This window comes from Eurypyga helias, unplaced genomic scaffold (genome assembly GCF_000690775.1).
Source record: "Eurypyga helias isolate BGI_N326 unplaced genomic scaffold, ASM69077v1 scaffold20355, whole genome shotgun sequence".
In the NCBI taxonomy this organism is placed as follows: domain Eukaryota; kingdom Metazoa; phylum Chordata; class Aves; order Eurypygiformes; family Eurypygidae; genus Eurypyga; species Eurypyga helias.
Genome location: NW_010253760.1, coordinates 11076 through 26490, shown reverse-complemented (window position 1 = coordinate 26490; position 15415 = coordinate 11076). Strand labels below are relative to the sequence as shown.

Sequence of the window (15415 nt, the reverse complement as noted above, 5' to 3'; positions counted from 1 at the left end):
AAAAAAGAGAGCCTACAGTGATATTTCTCCCAAATACTCTCAGTTTTGGCATTTTATAAGCATAACTCAATATGAAACAATGGCAAATTTTGTATTTAGTAGAGCTCAATTTTGTCTTCCATTAATTTGTCCAGACACTTCTCAAACCCCATTTAGTAATTTTATTAATTTTAATATTTAGGAGTTTAAATTCCATAATTTAACATCCATATGTACCAGGAAGCAGCTGAACATTTTAACTACACATTCTGTGAGGAAATACCTTCATTTTGTAATTTTGAACCAGCTACCTGCTAGTTTCCATCAAGGTCCCTAATTTCTGTGTTGGAGGAAACAGGGAATAACTGTCCACTTCTCAGCTTCACCATGCTACATGTGATTTTGCAAACCTCTTACATGTGCCTAACATATTATCCAATATTTTTCTAAGACAAAATGAAGAGCAGAGAAGAAAGCGTTTCATTGCAAAGTAAAAGGAAATGTCCATCTTTACCTCTGTGTACCTCCAGTCTCCAGGGAGCCGATTGAACTTCCACTGGGTAATATATTTCACCCCAGAGATGTTAGCTGGCTTCCACCCTAATGTGACATTGTGGCATCCAATGGTAGATGCAAATGGTGCTCTAGGCTTGTTCAAGTAGTCTGAAAGGAAAATACAATACAACAGTAAAAAAAAAAAAAAAAAAAAGAAATTCATGGCAACCTCTGCATCTTAAGAGTAAAACCTTTTACCCCACACACTTGGAAGCTGTGAAGCCAACAAAAACACACACCAAAGAATCTATTGAAAATGTTGCTGAATAAATAACATGACATCTTAAAGACAGTTTGATAAGAAATCTTAAACTGGGCCAAGCTCAATGTGACCAAATATGACTACGATTCTGCGCTTGTGTAAATGCACCTTTAGTTACAGGTATGTGCTGGATTCAGTCAGAAAAGAGTTAACTCTCTTTACGTGGCTGCTAGTTAAACCACGACAAGGTACTTAGGAAAATTTTACTGAATAGAAACCTAGAAAAGGTATGGGAGACATTTGAAGAGATTTTCAAGGGGTCTATTTCAGTATCACTGTATTGGCCTAATTGTTCCCAGATAAATTGCAGGAGCTTTTGGCAACGATTTGGAGACAGCAGATGGGTCAAGAGCCCCGTATCCTGGGCTGTATTCAGAGAAGTGTGGCCAGCAGGTCGAGGGAGGGGATTCTGCCCCTGTCCTCTGCTCTTGTGAGACCCCACCTGGAGTGCTCCCTCCAGCTGTGGAGCCCCTAACATCAGAAGGATATAGACCGGTTGGAGCGAGTCCAGAGGAGGCCACGGAGATGCTCAGAGGGCTGGAGCCCCTCTGCTATGGGGACAGGATGAGAGAGTTGGGCTTGTTCAGCCTGGAGAAGAGAAGGCTCCGGGGAGACCTTATGGCCCCTTCCAGTACCTGAAGGGGCTACAAGGAAGCTGGGGGGGATTTTTTACAAGGGCCTGTAGTGACAGGACAAGGGGTTACAGGTTTAAACTGAAAGCAGATAGATTTAGATCTAGGAGCAAAAAATTCTCTACAGAGAGGGTGGTGAAACACTGGAAGAGGTTGCCCAGAGAAGCTGTGGATGCCCCATCCCTGGAAGTGTTCAAGGCCAGGCTGGATGAGGCTTTGAGCAACCTGGTCTAGTGGAAGGTGTCCCTGCCCATGGCAGGGGGGGTGGAACTAGATGGGCTTTAAGGTCCCTTCCAACCCAAACCGCTCTATGATTCTATGATTCTAAGAATACATGCTCAACAAAGTATAATCTTAAACAGTTGAGATAAGATTCAAAAAGTCTCATGTTCATGAAAGGGAGGGGAAAAAAGTTTTACTATAATATAGAATTAACCCCATTGTATTTGTTAAAATCAAAAAGAAGAGTGGTAATTTTCTGATGAACTAAAACACTCAAGACATTCATATTTTTTTTAAGAAATCCAGATAACAGAACAAAACTAAAACTCAAAACTGAATTTATCAGAATATTAATTGGACACAGGACTCTATTCAGACTTACTCTGTGCTTCAACTCCATATGCATCCTCTGCACGGCTACAGCCAAACTTACAGGAAACTGTCTGTGTAGGGTACAGAATGCACTGGTTAGTTTTGTGTAATGACAAACTTCCTCCTAGAATTATACAAACATATTTTAAATACATACAAATCCTGTGGACATTTTGAATACATACAAACCCTGTGGAAATCATTGCATTCATTCCTAAAAATACCGGTACCACAAACTCACTCCAAAGAGCTTCCCAAGAGCATTTCTATCAACTCACTGGGCACCAAATTAGAATTTTCCTCCTTACACGCTGTCCCTTTGTGGAAAGCAGAAATACGGGGCTACATTAAAGTTGGAAACAGACTTCAATGACAACCATGGAGTTAGGAAGTAATGGTTTTTAATCTGTTAATGATACTTTCACATTTTGGATTTCCCCCTTTTCTGCTTCATGTATTTCCTATGAATGAGGCACATTCTTACAAATGCAAATCCAGTGTATTTTCAAAATAGTTGAAATTAATATTTTGTAAGGGCAGCCATGCCTAGATCACACTTCCTTGTTAGTAGTTACTCTTTCTGGTACAGTCGTGTCTACAACCTGCTGATACAACAAATAACACAGGGCAGTGAGTTCTCCACACTCACATCCCAAGAACAGAAAATTCCTAAGAGTTTTCAGTTTAGGTAGGGAACATAGGTATAGTGTTACCCTGCTTTCTAGGTAGACAACTTAAGAAGAGGTAGTAACATTTTCCAGGTGCTTCTCAGTAGCTTAAAAATTACATGCAAGACAGTCTCCTAGAAAGCCAAAACTTTTGGCAAATGATGGTTTGAGCTTTTCTAGACAGACGTTTTATTTGGGCTCATTTAATTCTGCAAGTTCATTCGACCTATAAAATCTTGATGCTTGATTCATACAGTAGCCACCTTTCAAGTGATAATTAACCTTTAGATTATTCAGAAGCAATTCATTATATTAAGCGAGCAAATTTTTTTAATTGCTCTTTCCATGATTCTAGGGTATACACTTCCTGCACCCTACGGAAACTAACAAGGCATGTTATTTCAGATGACACAGCTGCATCTGAGATGGATATAAAAACTTGCTTAGCAGTATATTCCTATATACATTATCTCACCTCTAGGTATTTAGTGCCAAGTGCAAGCACTTTAAAAGTTTTTTGAAAGTTTTTGTATTCACAGCAATAAAATACTTCCAAGTGAATTATCATGACTGTTAGCAGGCAGAGATCCGGGTATTAGAAGATCCTATTTATCAGCTGTACACTGGAGCTTTCATTTATAATCAAGATTTGTTTAGTTTGTAGGGCATAATGTCCCCAGACTACATGCTGATTCATAGTGCCTTCTGCTTCATTTAACACAGACATTCCTGGCCATTTGTTTTTTGTCATGTTTTTCTTTCTTCTTCTGATCTTTGTCTGAACCATAAATCCAATTTTTGCTTGAAGTAAGAAGATTACTAAAGCTCCTAGCCTTAGAAATTTTGAGGGAAATTTGCCATCTGTTCTGCCTGAAAAAAAGAAATCCTCATATATTCTCCATCGATCGGAACTTCCCCTGTCTGAACCAGTTCCTGCTGCCCTTTCTTGTGCATATTCCCACTGAATTTGGTAGCTCTCCCCTGTTCCTAGGTGACAAGTAATATCTAACAGGAGCAATACTACCAGATTTCAGTCCCAGGGTGTAGTCACACGGCAGAGCTGAGCTGACACCAAAGGAAAAATCCCATTCTTACTCCCACTCTTTTCTCCTGCAGACTGCAATGACCTGCTCCTTTGGATTCAGTGACCTGGTGCTCGCTTGACCATGTGGGGAGTCAAGTCAACCAGCTGATCCAATGGAAAAATAATCTCACAAAAGCCCTTGCAAAGCTAGTGAATTTAACTGGCATATTGTGTGGCCAGACAAGCACAAAAAAAAAAAAAAAAAAAATCCAGACCCCAACAAAAAAAAAAAAAAAAAAAACACCATGCTAATTCTGTGTTTCTACAAAAGTAAGTAGCTTACTTCTTGGACTGTTCCTCCACTCCAAACCCACCACTTAATGTATTTGTAAACCTTTGTCATGGTCAAAATTTCACAGGTTAAAAAGCATTTAAAAAGTGAGTCCTTTCTGTCAAATTTCCAGATTGCCAATGGGTTTGTGTTCTACTCAGCATTCCCTCCAACCCCTCCATTGCCTGCTTGAAGTGTGCTGTGCCCATCTGGGTACTGAGGCTTCAACAGTCCCAAACACAATCCTGCAATCAGCTCTTCCCCATTCCATCCTACACACTATGTGCAAGCTAAAAGGGCCCCAGAAGGGCACAGTCTCTTTAGTAGCACTTTGTTGGCTCGTACTAATCACTGTAAACACCAATCCATCTGCAGCACAGACCAGGCACTCCCTATTTGAGATCTCTTTCCAAAGGGCAAGAGAGTGACTCTTTTCATTCAAGAGTGTCTTTTGTCTTCTAGCTCCCACTCCTTGTTTCCACTTCTTCCCAAGTTGGGGTCATGCCAGCCTTAACAAGCATTCTCTCCTGTTCATCTCTGATGGCATTCATAAAACACTGGGTAGAGCAAGGCTCCTGTGAAAGCCTACGAGATAGTTTAAATAGGTCTGTACTGTGTTCCATACTGGTGTGATTAGTCCGCTCTCTTTAAAGCAATATTCTTTGCTACAGAGTCGTTTTTCTTGTAAACATGTTCTTACCCACTATGCTGGAAAGAAAGGATTTGGGTACTTAACTCATTCTTCAGCTTTAAGGAGCAAAAAACAATTAGACCTGGATTGATGAGTTAGTGTATCTACACTGCATTTCTTAGCACTATATGGACATAGTAATCACTGAAACTGTGATTTTTTTTTTTTTTTAATTGATCTGAAAGTGTTTAACTTACCTCACATGCTCTGGTGTATGTCTTGTTCTGTCAAGAAGCAAATTAATAAAATGCAGGATTAGCATAAATATAACCACAGAATATTTCAAACAGATACTATCAATTAATTAGAAATTTCTTATGCTGAAAGTACAGTACAAAACTTTATCACTGGCAAATAATGAAAGAAGGAAAACCCAGACTTGAAAAACCAGAAAGTCAACATTAAAATGATGCCAAGGATAAATGAGCTTCAGGTGTTCAAGAGGTCCAAAACAAAAAGAGCAGTTAAAAACTGTAATGGTAGTTGTCCCAGACCAATACTAATTCCTATCCATCTGCTTTAGTAAAAGCAAGAAATCAATCTCGTAAAGACCATGTGCTTCATTTACATCTGCATATAACTGAGACAGGCCCCAGTAGAGTAAAATCCGGAAAAGCACTAGTTATTTCTCACTAGGTGAGTGGTTGAGCTTAATGAACTGTAAAATGTCCTCACATTTTGACAAACATAATGACAACATTTGCTGTTACAGGTAACTCCCATAGCAAGAATTATTAACTTCCCAAAAGAGAATTTATAAATGTGCTGAGAGAAAATATGGATATTACATCTTTTCATAGAAACACTACTCTGGTTAGGGTTTCTGCATCTTCCGTTGGATAAGGTACTTGATGGACTGAAGACAAGTTCTATAGACCTTAGGCAATACTCACACATTTCAGTGGGCAATTGGTTTGCACTGTTGCATTCCAGAACTGACATCCCTTCGTGCACTGCAAAGACAGATGGTGGCTTTTAAAAGGACATTGAAATCACATTTTTAAACAGAATGGATACTCCAGTGCTAAAGGTGAGGACAATAGTTTTATTTCCAGCTGCAGTAAAATATTCTGCATGAACAAGTCATTTAGTTCCTTCATGTCTCAATTCCTTAGTGATAAAACAGGCATCTACAGCACTTTGTAACAAAAAAAAATAAATATGCCAGAGATGAGAGATACTCAGATACTACCGTAATGGGGTTATGTTTTATAGTGTCCTTCTCAATGTAAAATCAAATATAGAGCAGGGGAAAAAAAAAAAAAAAACAAACCAACAACACACCTAATTCTCAGGGGTTGGTTTGTGCACAACAGTAGGTGTTTGAATATGTGTTGAGCTCTGGTAAGGACTTTGACACCCTCGCATGTGCTGGGAGCACTACAAGGACTTCAAGGCACCGGTGCAGATTGTGACTACCACCAGAGGAGAGCGCTCAGATTTATGTAGGCCTTGGGAAAGGGCTGATGCACACCTCCAGGGGCAGAAGGACCCCCTGGCTAAGTCTGTCCACATTCAGTCTTCCTCTGGGAACAAGTCACCCAGCTAGCCATGATGTGTGTGGCCAGCACTCCCTCTCCCAACTCTATTTTACCACCTGTTCTCTGTGGAGAAGAAACAGCTATGCAGTACAGAGCACAAAGAACTGTGGAAAGCCATTCAACACAAGCCCCCACTCTCTAACAGGAAAGGCATCAGCTTTAAAACCATGAGTTTTCAAACAAGTGATAAATATGTGGGTTTGGATTTGATGTTGGAGCTTTCTTGTTTACTCTGTCCCGTTCACTTCGTAATGGTCATGTGCATTTTGTTTTTTAAAGAGAAGCTGGAAGGAAATGACTTCGGAAGTGAGAGACTGACATGGAGCATTCAAAGTCTCATTAAAAAAAAAAGTAAGGCTTGATAACACTGAGCAAAGATACACAGCAACCTAAATAGGCAAGTCAACCTTGCTACATATTGTCATGACAACACAGCCTTTTATGGTCCCAGCATCATAAATGGCTGAGCCTCGCTAGATACCAGGTGCTGAGAGGCTGCTTCCCACTAGTCTCTGTGGAAAATATTGACAACTGAATACTCCACCACTCTTCAAGTAATACGTGTAACCACGAGCTTGAATCGCATTGGAAAACTGATCTAGGAGAATATTAGCTGAAGTCTTTTGTAAGAATAGTGTTATGGAAGGTCATGTTAAGCCACAGAGCCCACCATGACAGACAAAACCATTTGAAGTCCTACAGAACTTCAAATTTTCAACAATTATCGTTGTAAGTTTTCTTCCATCAAATCACGGAGAAAACAAAATTAACTACTTAATTGTACAAAGGTAGCTGAATAAAACAGTCAATGATTTGCATTTTGGAGGTAACACTGGGTCTGACTAGTTTTCTCAAAAATGAGTGATTATAAACTTTGTAGATCAGAAATGTGAACATGACTCACTGCAGAGATCCACAACCTTTACACATTTTCTTTTTTTTTTTTAAAAAAGGTAGTTGTGTCATTAATAATTTCAGCCAAATCTAAGCACGCAACCTACTGACTTATGCCAAACAGGCAACTGTGCACATTTATGTGAAGTCTTTGACAATAAGATCATTGCACCCTTTTTATTCAAATAGCAGTAACATAAAACGTCAGTAATTAACAAAGTAAATCATTACTCACTGCTCCAGTGATGTCAGTAACATTGCAAAGGTTAGTAATTCCAAGTTCTCCTTCCTATAAGAGAAATACATACATTTTTTAAAAGAGTGAAGATGTTCCCCCAAAATTCTTTGATTAAAATATATTAAAGCATTAGTTTTATGTAAAACAAATTTTCTTTGACTAACGTTTCCTCATTTGGAGAAATTTATTGTTGACACACCAGTAGTTTCTCACTTGAGGCTAATTTCAGAGTACTATCAAACAAAGACATTTACAGAATCATCTGCTGTTAATTAAATTATCTCAGGTAGGAATTTGGCTCTCATCTCCTGACTCTGGTTCACTGAGTCAATGACAAATGCTTCATGAATATGTTAGGCACAAATGACAAAGCCAAGTGGCTTTGACCTCTTGGGAGCAGAAAGAACTTCCTTCAAGCGAAATGCCTTTTGCCTGGCCTCCATTTGAGGGGGTTTTACGCAGCCGTATGGTGACCGCCCTTCCTCTCCTGCCAAAAGAGCTCTTGAGCCAAGGTGCCTATTTATTCACATCATCTGAAGTGTGCAAAACCAGTCACCACCTGTGAAGTACAAATGATTTGAGGGTGTATCTGACAACCTCGGAGAAGATGAATGTTAGGTCTTAGGTTTTATCCTGTGAACAGGTAAGAGCACCCCCAATAAAACAACTCTCAGGAACAAATTTTCAGCACACTGGGCATGCCATGACAACAGTGAGACTCACAGGTGTCACAAAGCAAATGTGAACACAGTAAGTAGACTGGAGGCAAAAAATAAGATTTACAGCTCTCAGACTCCAAGATCACATATTTCTCATCTGAATCCCTTACACAATACGTTCACTGAACATGAGTACGATTTTCCCATCTTTCAAAGCTGAGAGGAAGAGCAACTTATTTCTTATTCTGAATTAATTTCATCTTAAATCAAAGGATCCCCATTAAAGTTATCATTGCATGATAGGCTTCCATCAGGGAAGGCAATTAACTCTTTCACTGAGTTAGAAATAGTTTTGAAGGAGCTGTCAGATAAATGTATGAAATAAAATGAAGCAAGTGATAGTCCTCTGCAGCAGGTTTCCACAGTTAGCACCAAGGCACAAAATGTTCTTTTTGCAGAGCAAAGGTACATTGTCTTACAAACAATATTAACATCTCAGTCAAATAGAAACAAGGAGGTAAGTCCTGAAAGCCTCAGGCAGAATTATTGTTTGGATTTGAGAGGTTTCGCTTATCTTTGCTGTGCATCAGTAGAAGGAAAAACAATAAATTCCATTTGACTACTGAAAGGAACACTAAGAAAGCATAAGATTAAAGATCCAAACACTTATTTTAATACTTAAAGAAATATCTACAATTTAAAGCATAGGTGACTTAAAAAAGAAGCTGAAACTAGTTCAGGGTAATTGTGCAAGCCACAGATTCCCAGCCAATTTCTTGTGAATTTACAGTTTTCCTAGGTTTATATAAGTCATAGACTAGACAGAAACCTCATAAGTAAAGTGAATAAACTGAAAGAGCAAAGGTTTCCCTCCACCACCCTCCAGGGTCTTTAGCATTTATAGTAATTTGAGGAGCTGTTGGAACACAAGTATATAAATAAAGTATAATATGAAAACACATGGAACCTGGTTAATGTGATTTCTTCCTTACCAGGTTCCACGAGTTCAAATGTCAAACATTAGTTCTCTAGCTCTGTTTTTACGCAGACATATTCTTTAAAATAATTTTGAAAAAGCTGATATGTAATAGAAAATTCTTCCAGTGCTAACAAACATCTATGTTTCAAAAGATTAACCACAGTTTTTCACAACTTACCAGGTTACTTGAACATAAGTTTTGACAATTTTTGGAGAAGGTGCAGTACGCTGCAGAAATCCATACACAGTAAAAAGCAGCAAGTCTGTATAGCGGGAGATCCCACAGGGAAATGTTCCTCATAACTTAAACAGTTTCATCTGCCAGTCTGATTCTTTGCTTGACTTGGCCATACAAACTCCTTTTAGTCTAGATGAGAGAGATGTGACGGTGAAATTTCTGCATTTCAGGTTATTAAATATTTTTTAAATCCTTGTTTACCATCCGTTCCTTCAACAACTTCTTAGCTTCCTGGAGCAGTTGTCTTGAAATTGCACAACATCTATTTCATAGTTTCTTATTAAACCACTGAAACAAAAGAGTTGACCAATGAAAGACAGAGTACCGCCTTACATAAATATCATTAACGCAAAGAGGAAACTAGGTGCAATGCTTTTAATCTGGTGCTCCAAGCAACACAGTAAAGAGTGAGAGAAAACTGGCCTAATCTTAATTTCTACTACAATTAAGCTATTTCTAAATATTTTCAAGTGGATACAACTATAAACAAATGTCTGTGATGATGAATAACCTTGTTAGAACACTACAGCTCGTATCAATCAGTAATTAATCAAAAATGTTAGTTAATTTTAATGACTATTTCCAAAATTTCTTTTTCCACACCAAAACACCACTCAAAACAGACCCCTATCTGACTTTTGATGCAATGTAGGCACAAACTAACCAGAGCCAACCTGTTAGGAGATCTCTACTTGTGTGGGCTCAATTGTACTAGTAAGTTCGTGGCCATATCATAGAATAAAATTGAAGCTGATAGGTAAATCATGTATGCGATTGAAAGAGAGCTGAAGAGTCCTACATGAAGATGGAGACTCACATTAGAGTTGAAGCTGAAGATACATCCAGCTCCCAGTCTGCAGCCCACCTCCATTGTACCACAGCACTATCCAGAGTCACTCTGTGAACTGCAGTAAGAAATTGATCCAGCTTACATATATATATGAATATATAAACAAATCCTACGTCATTTTTGTTCATGTGCATTATGCATTATAAATAAAATGTGCTATTTTATAAATAACATAGCATTTTAATGATCAGTTTAAGCTGGCACATCCTGCCATTGCTGTTGAAAGTGGGGACCCACTTTCCCGCCACACTAAATGCTTCTTTGCCTTCCCAAGCAAGTTTTCCTGCAGTCATGCAATAAACCACCCTGAGAATTGGGCTAACACTAACCCAGCAACAACAGAAGTGAATAGGTTAGCATTAACCTGATGCTGTTTTCTCTGATTCAGGCTGCAGCACAGCCCCATGTGCTGCTGTGCCTGGGCAGGGTAGGTGAAAGGAGCTAAAAGAACCAAAGCAGGAGCAAAGGATATGTTAGGCTGGAGAAAGCCAATGGATATTGCCAAGCACGTGGCTTGAAGGTGGTTGGAGGAAAGAAAGGCTTTGTGGAGCAGACTCCTCCCGGTTTTTTTATCTTCCACTTGCTGTGGGAAGCATTTAAGGCTTTTCTTGTGCATTATCTCAGCCTCCTTGCCACTAGTCAAGTGAATTCCTAGGCAAGAGTAAGACTCTAAGGTGAGGTTAGCTTTCAGCTGAGGGCTTTCAGCTACACAGGTGACGGGGAGTTACTGCCCCACTTGCTTGTCACCTCTCCACTCCAGAAAGATGCTACCCCCCCTCCAGTCCACCAGCAAAGCTGCTCAAGAGGAAACTCCTTAGCTCTAGCCAAAATAAGCCAGTTTAGTCTGGCTGCTTAAATAATAGCTCTTTGCTAATCCAGCTCATCTTGTCTGAAGAAACTTCGTCAGAGCTCACGTGAGAAGCAAAACTGCAGAGGAGCCTGGTGGCAGGCAGCTGGAGCCTACAATTTCTTCCTGAGGCAGAGCACTTGTGCTTTGGACAGATCTTTAGGAGATTTAGGACCCTCAGTCGCTAAGGTCTCTAGGTCTATACCAGTAAAGTAAAGGTACCCATGCCCATACCCTAGCCAGTGGCACAGAATAACTCACATCCACACTTTTAAAATCATTCATACTCCAGAAGAAGATGGCCACAACTGAAATACATGTAGTCTAACAGTTTAATGGCTGATCTGTATGGTCTCTCAGGATTAGGAATGCTGCCTGGTATGGCTTTAAATTACTAGATTAGATGTAGCCCAGGTAAACAAATGTGTCTAAGTTCATTCTTAAAAAAAACACAATGAATTACATTTTGCATTTAATTGTTCAACACTTGTGGGTTTTGTTTTGTTTTTTAGGAGCCAATTTACTGTTAGGATGTACCTTGGTTCTTGTTTGAGTGTGTATAGGGAGGAGAAGTGGGAGGGGAGAAGAAGGGATCAAGGTGAGGAATGTAATCAAGATGCACCTGGGAGCCTGAAGAAGTCAGCAGCCACATAAAAATGTTGGCATTTGTCTCTGATTCTAGGAAATTTGACTACTATCAAATACTTGTTACTAACCCTTTCTTTATAACTGTAAAGGTTTGAAATTACTGATGTTGATAGTCTTGTAAATGAGAATTTGCACATTTGTATATGTATGGTACATGCATACCTTACACAAATAGGCTCTAACCATTACTGCAATATAGTTAATAAAATAATAACATTAAAGACATTATTCAAAAAAGCATCTAGTTTTACGACACAAATTTTTCTTAGACTTCCAACACTGTTTCCCACCAGGTGTCACTGTAACATCCTATAAACCAGCACCTTCAAAGAAAAAAAGCACTGAATTGTCTTTCTTTTTTACGTTCCTTCTAACACAATGGGCAAAAAACTACTAACAGTCACTTGAGCCTTTGTATTTTTCACCTAAATTTCAAGAATTCTTCAGGGTTTTAGAAACTGACTTTAAAAGGAGGGTTTGTAAAATCTGCAAATGATGGTGTATGCGTTATTTCTTCCATAAAACTGCATTCTGGCACAGAACTAGGGATCCAAACTCTGTGAAAGATCATTTATAAACCTTGTACTTTATATTATGGATCTTCTTACAGAGCATAATTTCCTTCATCCCGAAGTCCAGCACAGGGATAGGTTCTGCAAGGGAGAAGACTGTAAGTGAATGAGGAGAAAAACAGCAGTTTAGTGAGTAACAGAGAAAAGCAGACGCTATTACAATTCCCTGCCTCAACAGCAGTATATGTATATATCAGAGCACCTTGCAAACTGTGGATTCATCTTTCAAACTCCTTTGAGAGCAATAGAAATGTATACAGATGATCAGTCCTTATAGTAATGAATATGGGCTATTATATCTTGAGCAGAAAAACACACATAATTACTGCCAGCAAAGCAAGTAACTAACATCATCTTTATGCTTGGAATTACAAGGATCAAAAAAGACAAATCTTTTCTGTATGTGAGCAAGCACATGTTTGCACATATGTATATGCGAATGGTGTCATATAAGCAGCCTAACGGTCTAAGACACAGCTCTTTAGGTCTCCGCTGCATTTACAGCAGAAGACTGAAATCGTTGGCTCAGGGTGGGTTGGCAGCCTTCCCCACCACACACCCCAGTGCACAGACACGAGGTGTTACCCCCACAGCCAGAGGGTTCAGTTGGAAAACATCTCCTGGGGTGCCAAAGGTTACAATCCAACACTTTAACATAAGATGATGCCAACTTCAGGTTATTTCCATACTCCAGAGCAAAAGGTGCCAGATTTCAGGGCAGATCCCAGCTGACCCAGTCCAAGAGCCGTGACATCACCCCTGCCCCTGTGGCAGCAACCTTCATCAAAAAAGGTAGGCCAAGCAGCTCAAGGTTAATACCCACTCTGATCATCTAATTTTAATGAGCTCTCATATGAGAGTCAGGCACCTACAGTGGCCTTAAACTGTAAGAGCACAGATTTAGATTAAATATATGGAATAAATTCCATATATTTCCACAGAGAGAGTGGTGGGGCACTGGAACAGGTTGCCCAGAGAAGCTGTGGATGCCCCATCCCTGGAAGTGTTCAAGGCCAGGCTGGATGAGGCTTTGAGCAACCTGGTCTAGTGGAAGGTGTCCCTGCCCATGGCAGGGGGGTTGGAACTAGATGGTCTTTAAGTTTGTTTCCAACCCAAACCATTCTATGATTCTGTGAATTGGAAGGACTGCAAAAAGGGGGTGCCTGAGGAGGTGAGGAGGGGGACACCCAAAGGCCCCAAATGTCTGTGTCTTATCTCGACTGCTTGCGTCCAGTTACATAACACTAAAGATTCCTTGAAGTTAGACCACATTCATGGGTCCTGTCTTGATGGGGTGGGAAATTGGGAGAGGTGAGAAAGGCGGGACTAAATCCCACAGCCAGGCTATAGGGCAGAGAATGAAAAGGAAAACCTCAGCTTTTACTTATCATTTTCTAACCCTTTGTCTTGTGGGGGGTAGACTTGAAAAGATATGCTGATGTAAAGCACTCACTAGTGGTGACGGCTTTTCACTCTTTTCCAAAGATCACAGATTATTCTTATTTTCCCTCCAGGAATGGGCCCTCATTAGCTTTTGAATTTCTCAGTAAACTAAGTGAACAAGGACCCTAAGGGCAAAAAGCTTCCCTCCAGTGCCCCGGCCTCCCTCCCCTTTCATTTGGGAGTGCAAGGCTAAGGCAGCTGTTTGTCTGGCAATAGCAGCCAGTCGGTAGGGAGAGCTTTGCACAGACACAGGGAAGACCGTACAAGAGAACCCCCCTGGAGTCTGGCTCAAGATTTATATCTATCTCTGCAGATTAGAGAAGTGGGGCTGGGGAGGGGGGAGAAGCAGACTGTTAAACTGGATCAAATTGGAAAGACAGTCATGCATGAGATACTTAGCTAAACCAGTCAGGAGACAGGGATTTGTTTCTATTGATCTGCAGTAAAGATGACTGGAGAAATGTCTCATTAAATGATGTACAATGATGGATTTCAGACTAGGAAAAATTGAGGTGTGGAGATTAACAATAGCAAGAGATGTGAAAGCGAGACCAGGACAGAAAATATTAGGAATGCTAAAGGATCTATAAATATGCTGCTAAAAAATTCAAATCTAAAAAAAAACCCCAAACCTGTATCAGGGCTTACTAAACCGTGTTTGTGTAATCACGCTATATGACATGAGGGAAGAAAGCACAAAATGACAATAAAAACCTTGCTGTTAAGGAGATAAAGCTTGCACTGCTTTTTGTATTGCTTTAAAGAGGATAGGTTGGCAAGGTATTTACAAAGCTCTTTAGTGATTTGTTGAACTGTATTATCTGTCTTCTGATTGTTAGTAATCAAATGTACAGTCTGAAATTTGAAGAAAACTAGATTTCAACATACATATGTAGCAGACAGGGCAACAGTGTACGTGTAAAATGGCCTGATGCAGCATGTCTGAAGAGGACTGCATGGAAAAGATGTGCAAAGAGAGGAACAGAAGGAAAGAAGATTGCACGCTGCAGAAGGGGTGACGTATTTCTCTGAGCTTGCAGATCAGTGTATAAGAAGATATAAAGCCAAGATTAGGAGAAAAAGACAAAAGGAGCAGAAGCAGTAGTGTAGATTACACGATCTTTGTAGAGATCCTCAGAACAGTCAAATGCTCAGCCTGCATAAACATCTCCCGTAAAAGGCTTTACCTCTAACACCTCCTGGTTTCCATGGTATTCCAAAACACCTGAACATTTCATCTCCCAGTAGTCTCATAAAAAGAAATTGCTCATCCAGCAATCCAGAACAGAGCTCATCTGCACGGAGTTTGTGACTGCTGGAGAAGCAACAGTGCCGCGGGAGGCAGGAGCTAGCAGGGGCTGGATCTGACCATTTCAATTATCTGCCTGTGATAGCGTGTTGTTGGAGAACTGTTTGGATACACCCCTCTCTAACCTTTCTGTAAACATGTAGAGTTTCAGTCCCGCTCCCCAAAAGTTCCTGTCCCTCTCTGCTTGGCTAAGCAGTGCCCCTGAGTACTGGCACTGCTGCTGGTGCACAGGTAAATGTAGTTCCCGTCTCCACACAAGTGAGAGCAAAGCTACTCACAGTAGGTGGAAAAAAAAAACACAAAACCAACAACATTTTGAACAAGTTCTCTAAAATGCTTTTGAGCCCCCAAACAGACAAGCACAGGCTTGTTGCAAACAGCTTAGATCTCTTTGATCCCTTCTTGTTTAAGGGACAGGGAAACATCCCCTGGGAAGACCATGGTTAACCGGAACCACCGAC

At 40.1% G+C, this 15415-nt stretch overlaps 1 protein-coding gene across 1 annotated transcript in view; it reads right to left on the bottom strand.

The window, feature by feature from the left end:
- ROS1 (ROS proto-oncogene 1 , receptor tyrosine kinase) overlaps positions 1 to 9348 on the bottom strand; it is a 59202-nt gene extending 49854 nt beyond the window's left edge. Inside the window, exons 1-6 of the mRNA XM_010152784.1 lie at positions 9226 to 9348; positions 7407 to 7460; positions 5630 to 5689; positions 4934 to 4960; positions 2033 to 2093; positions 494 to 642 (exon numbers count right to left, since the gene is read on the bottom strand). Of these exons, the coding sequence (XP_010151086.1) occupies positions 494 to 642; positions 2033 to 2093; positions 4934 to 4960; positions 5630 to 5689; positions 7407 to 7460; positions 9226 to 9348 (474 nt within the window). The remainder of the gene's footprint in view (positions 1 to 493; positions 643 to 2032; positions 2094 to 4933; positions 4961 to 5629; positions 5690 to 7406; positions 7461 to 9225) is intronic.
- Between the last annotated feature and the right edge of the window lie 6067 nt (positions 9349 to 15415).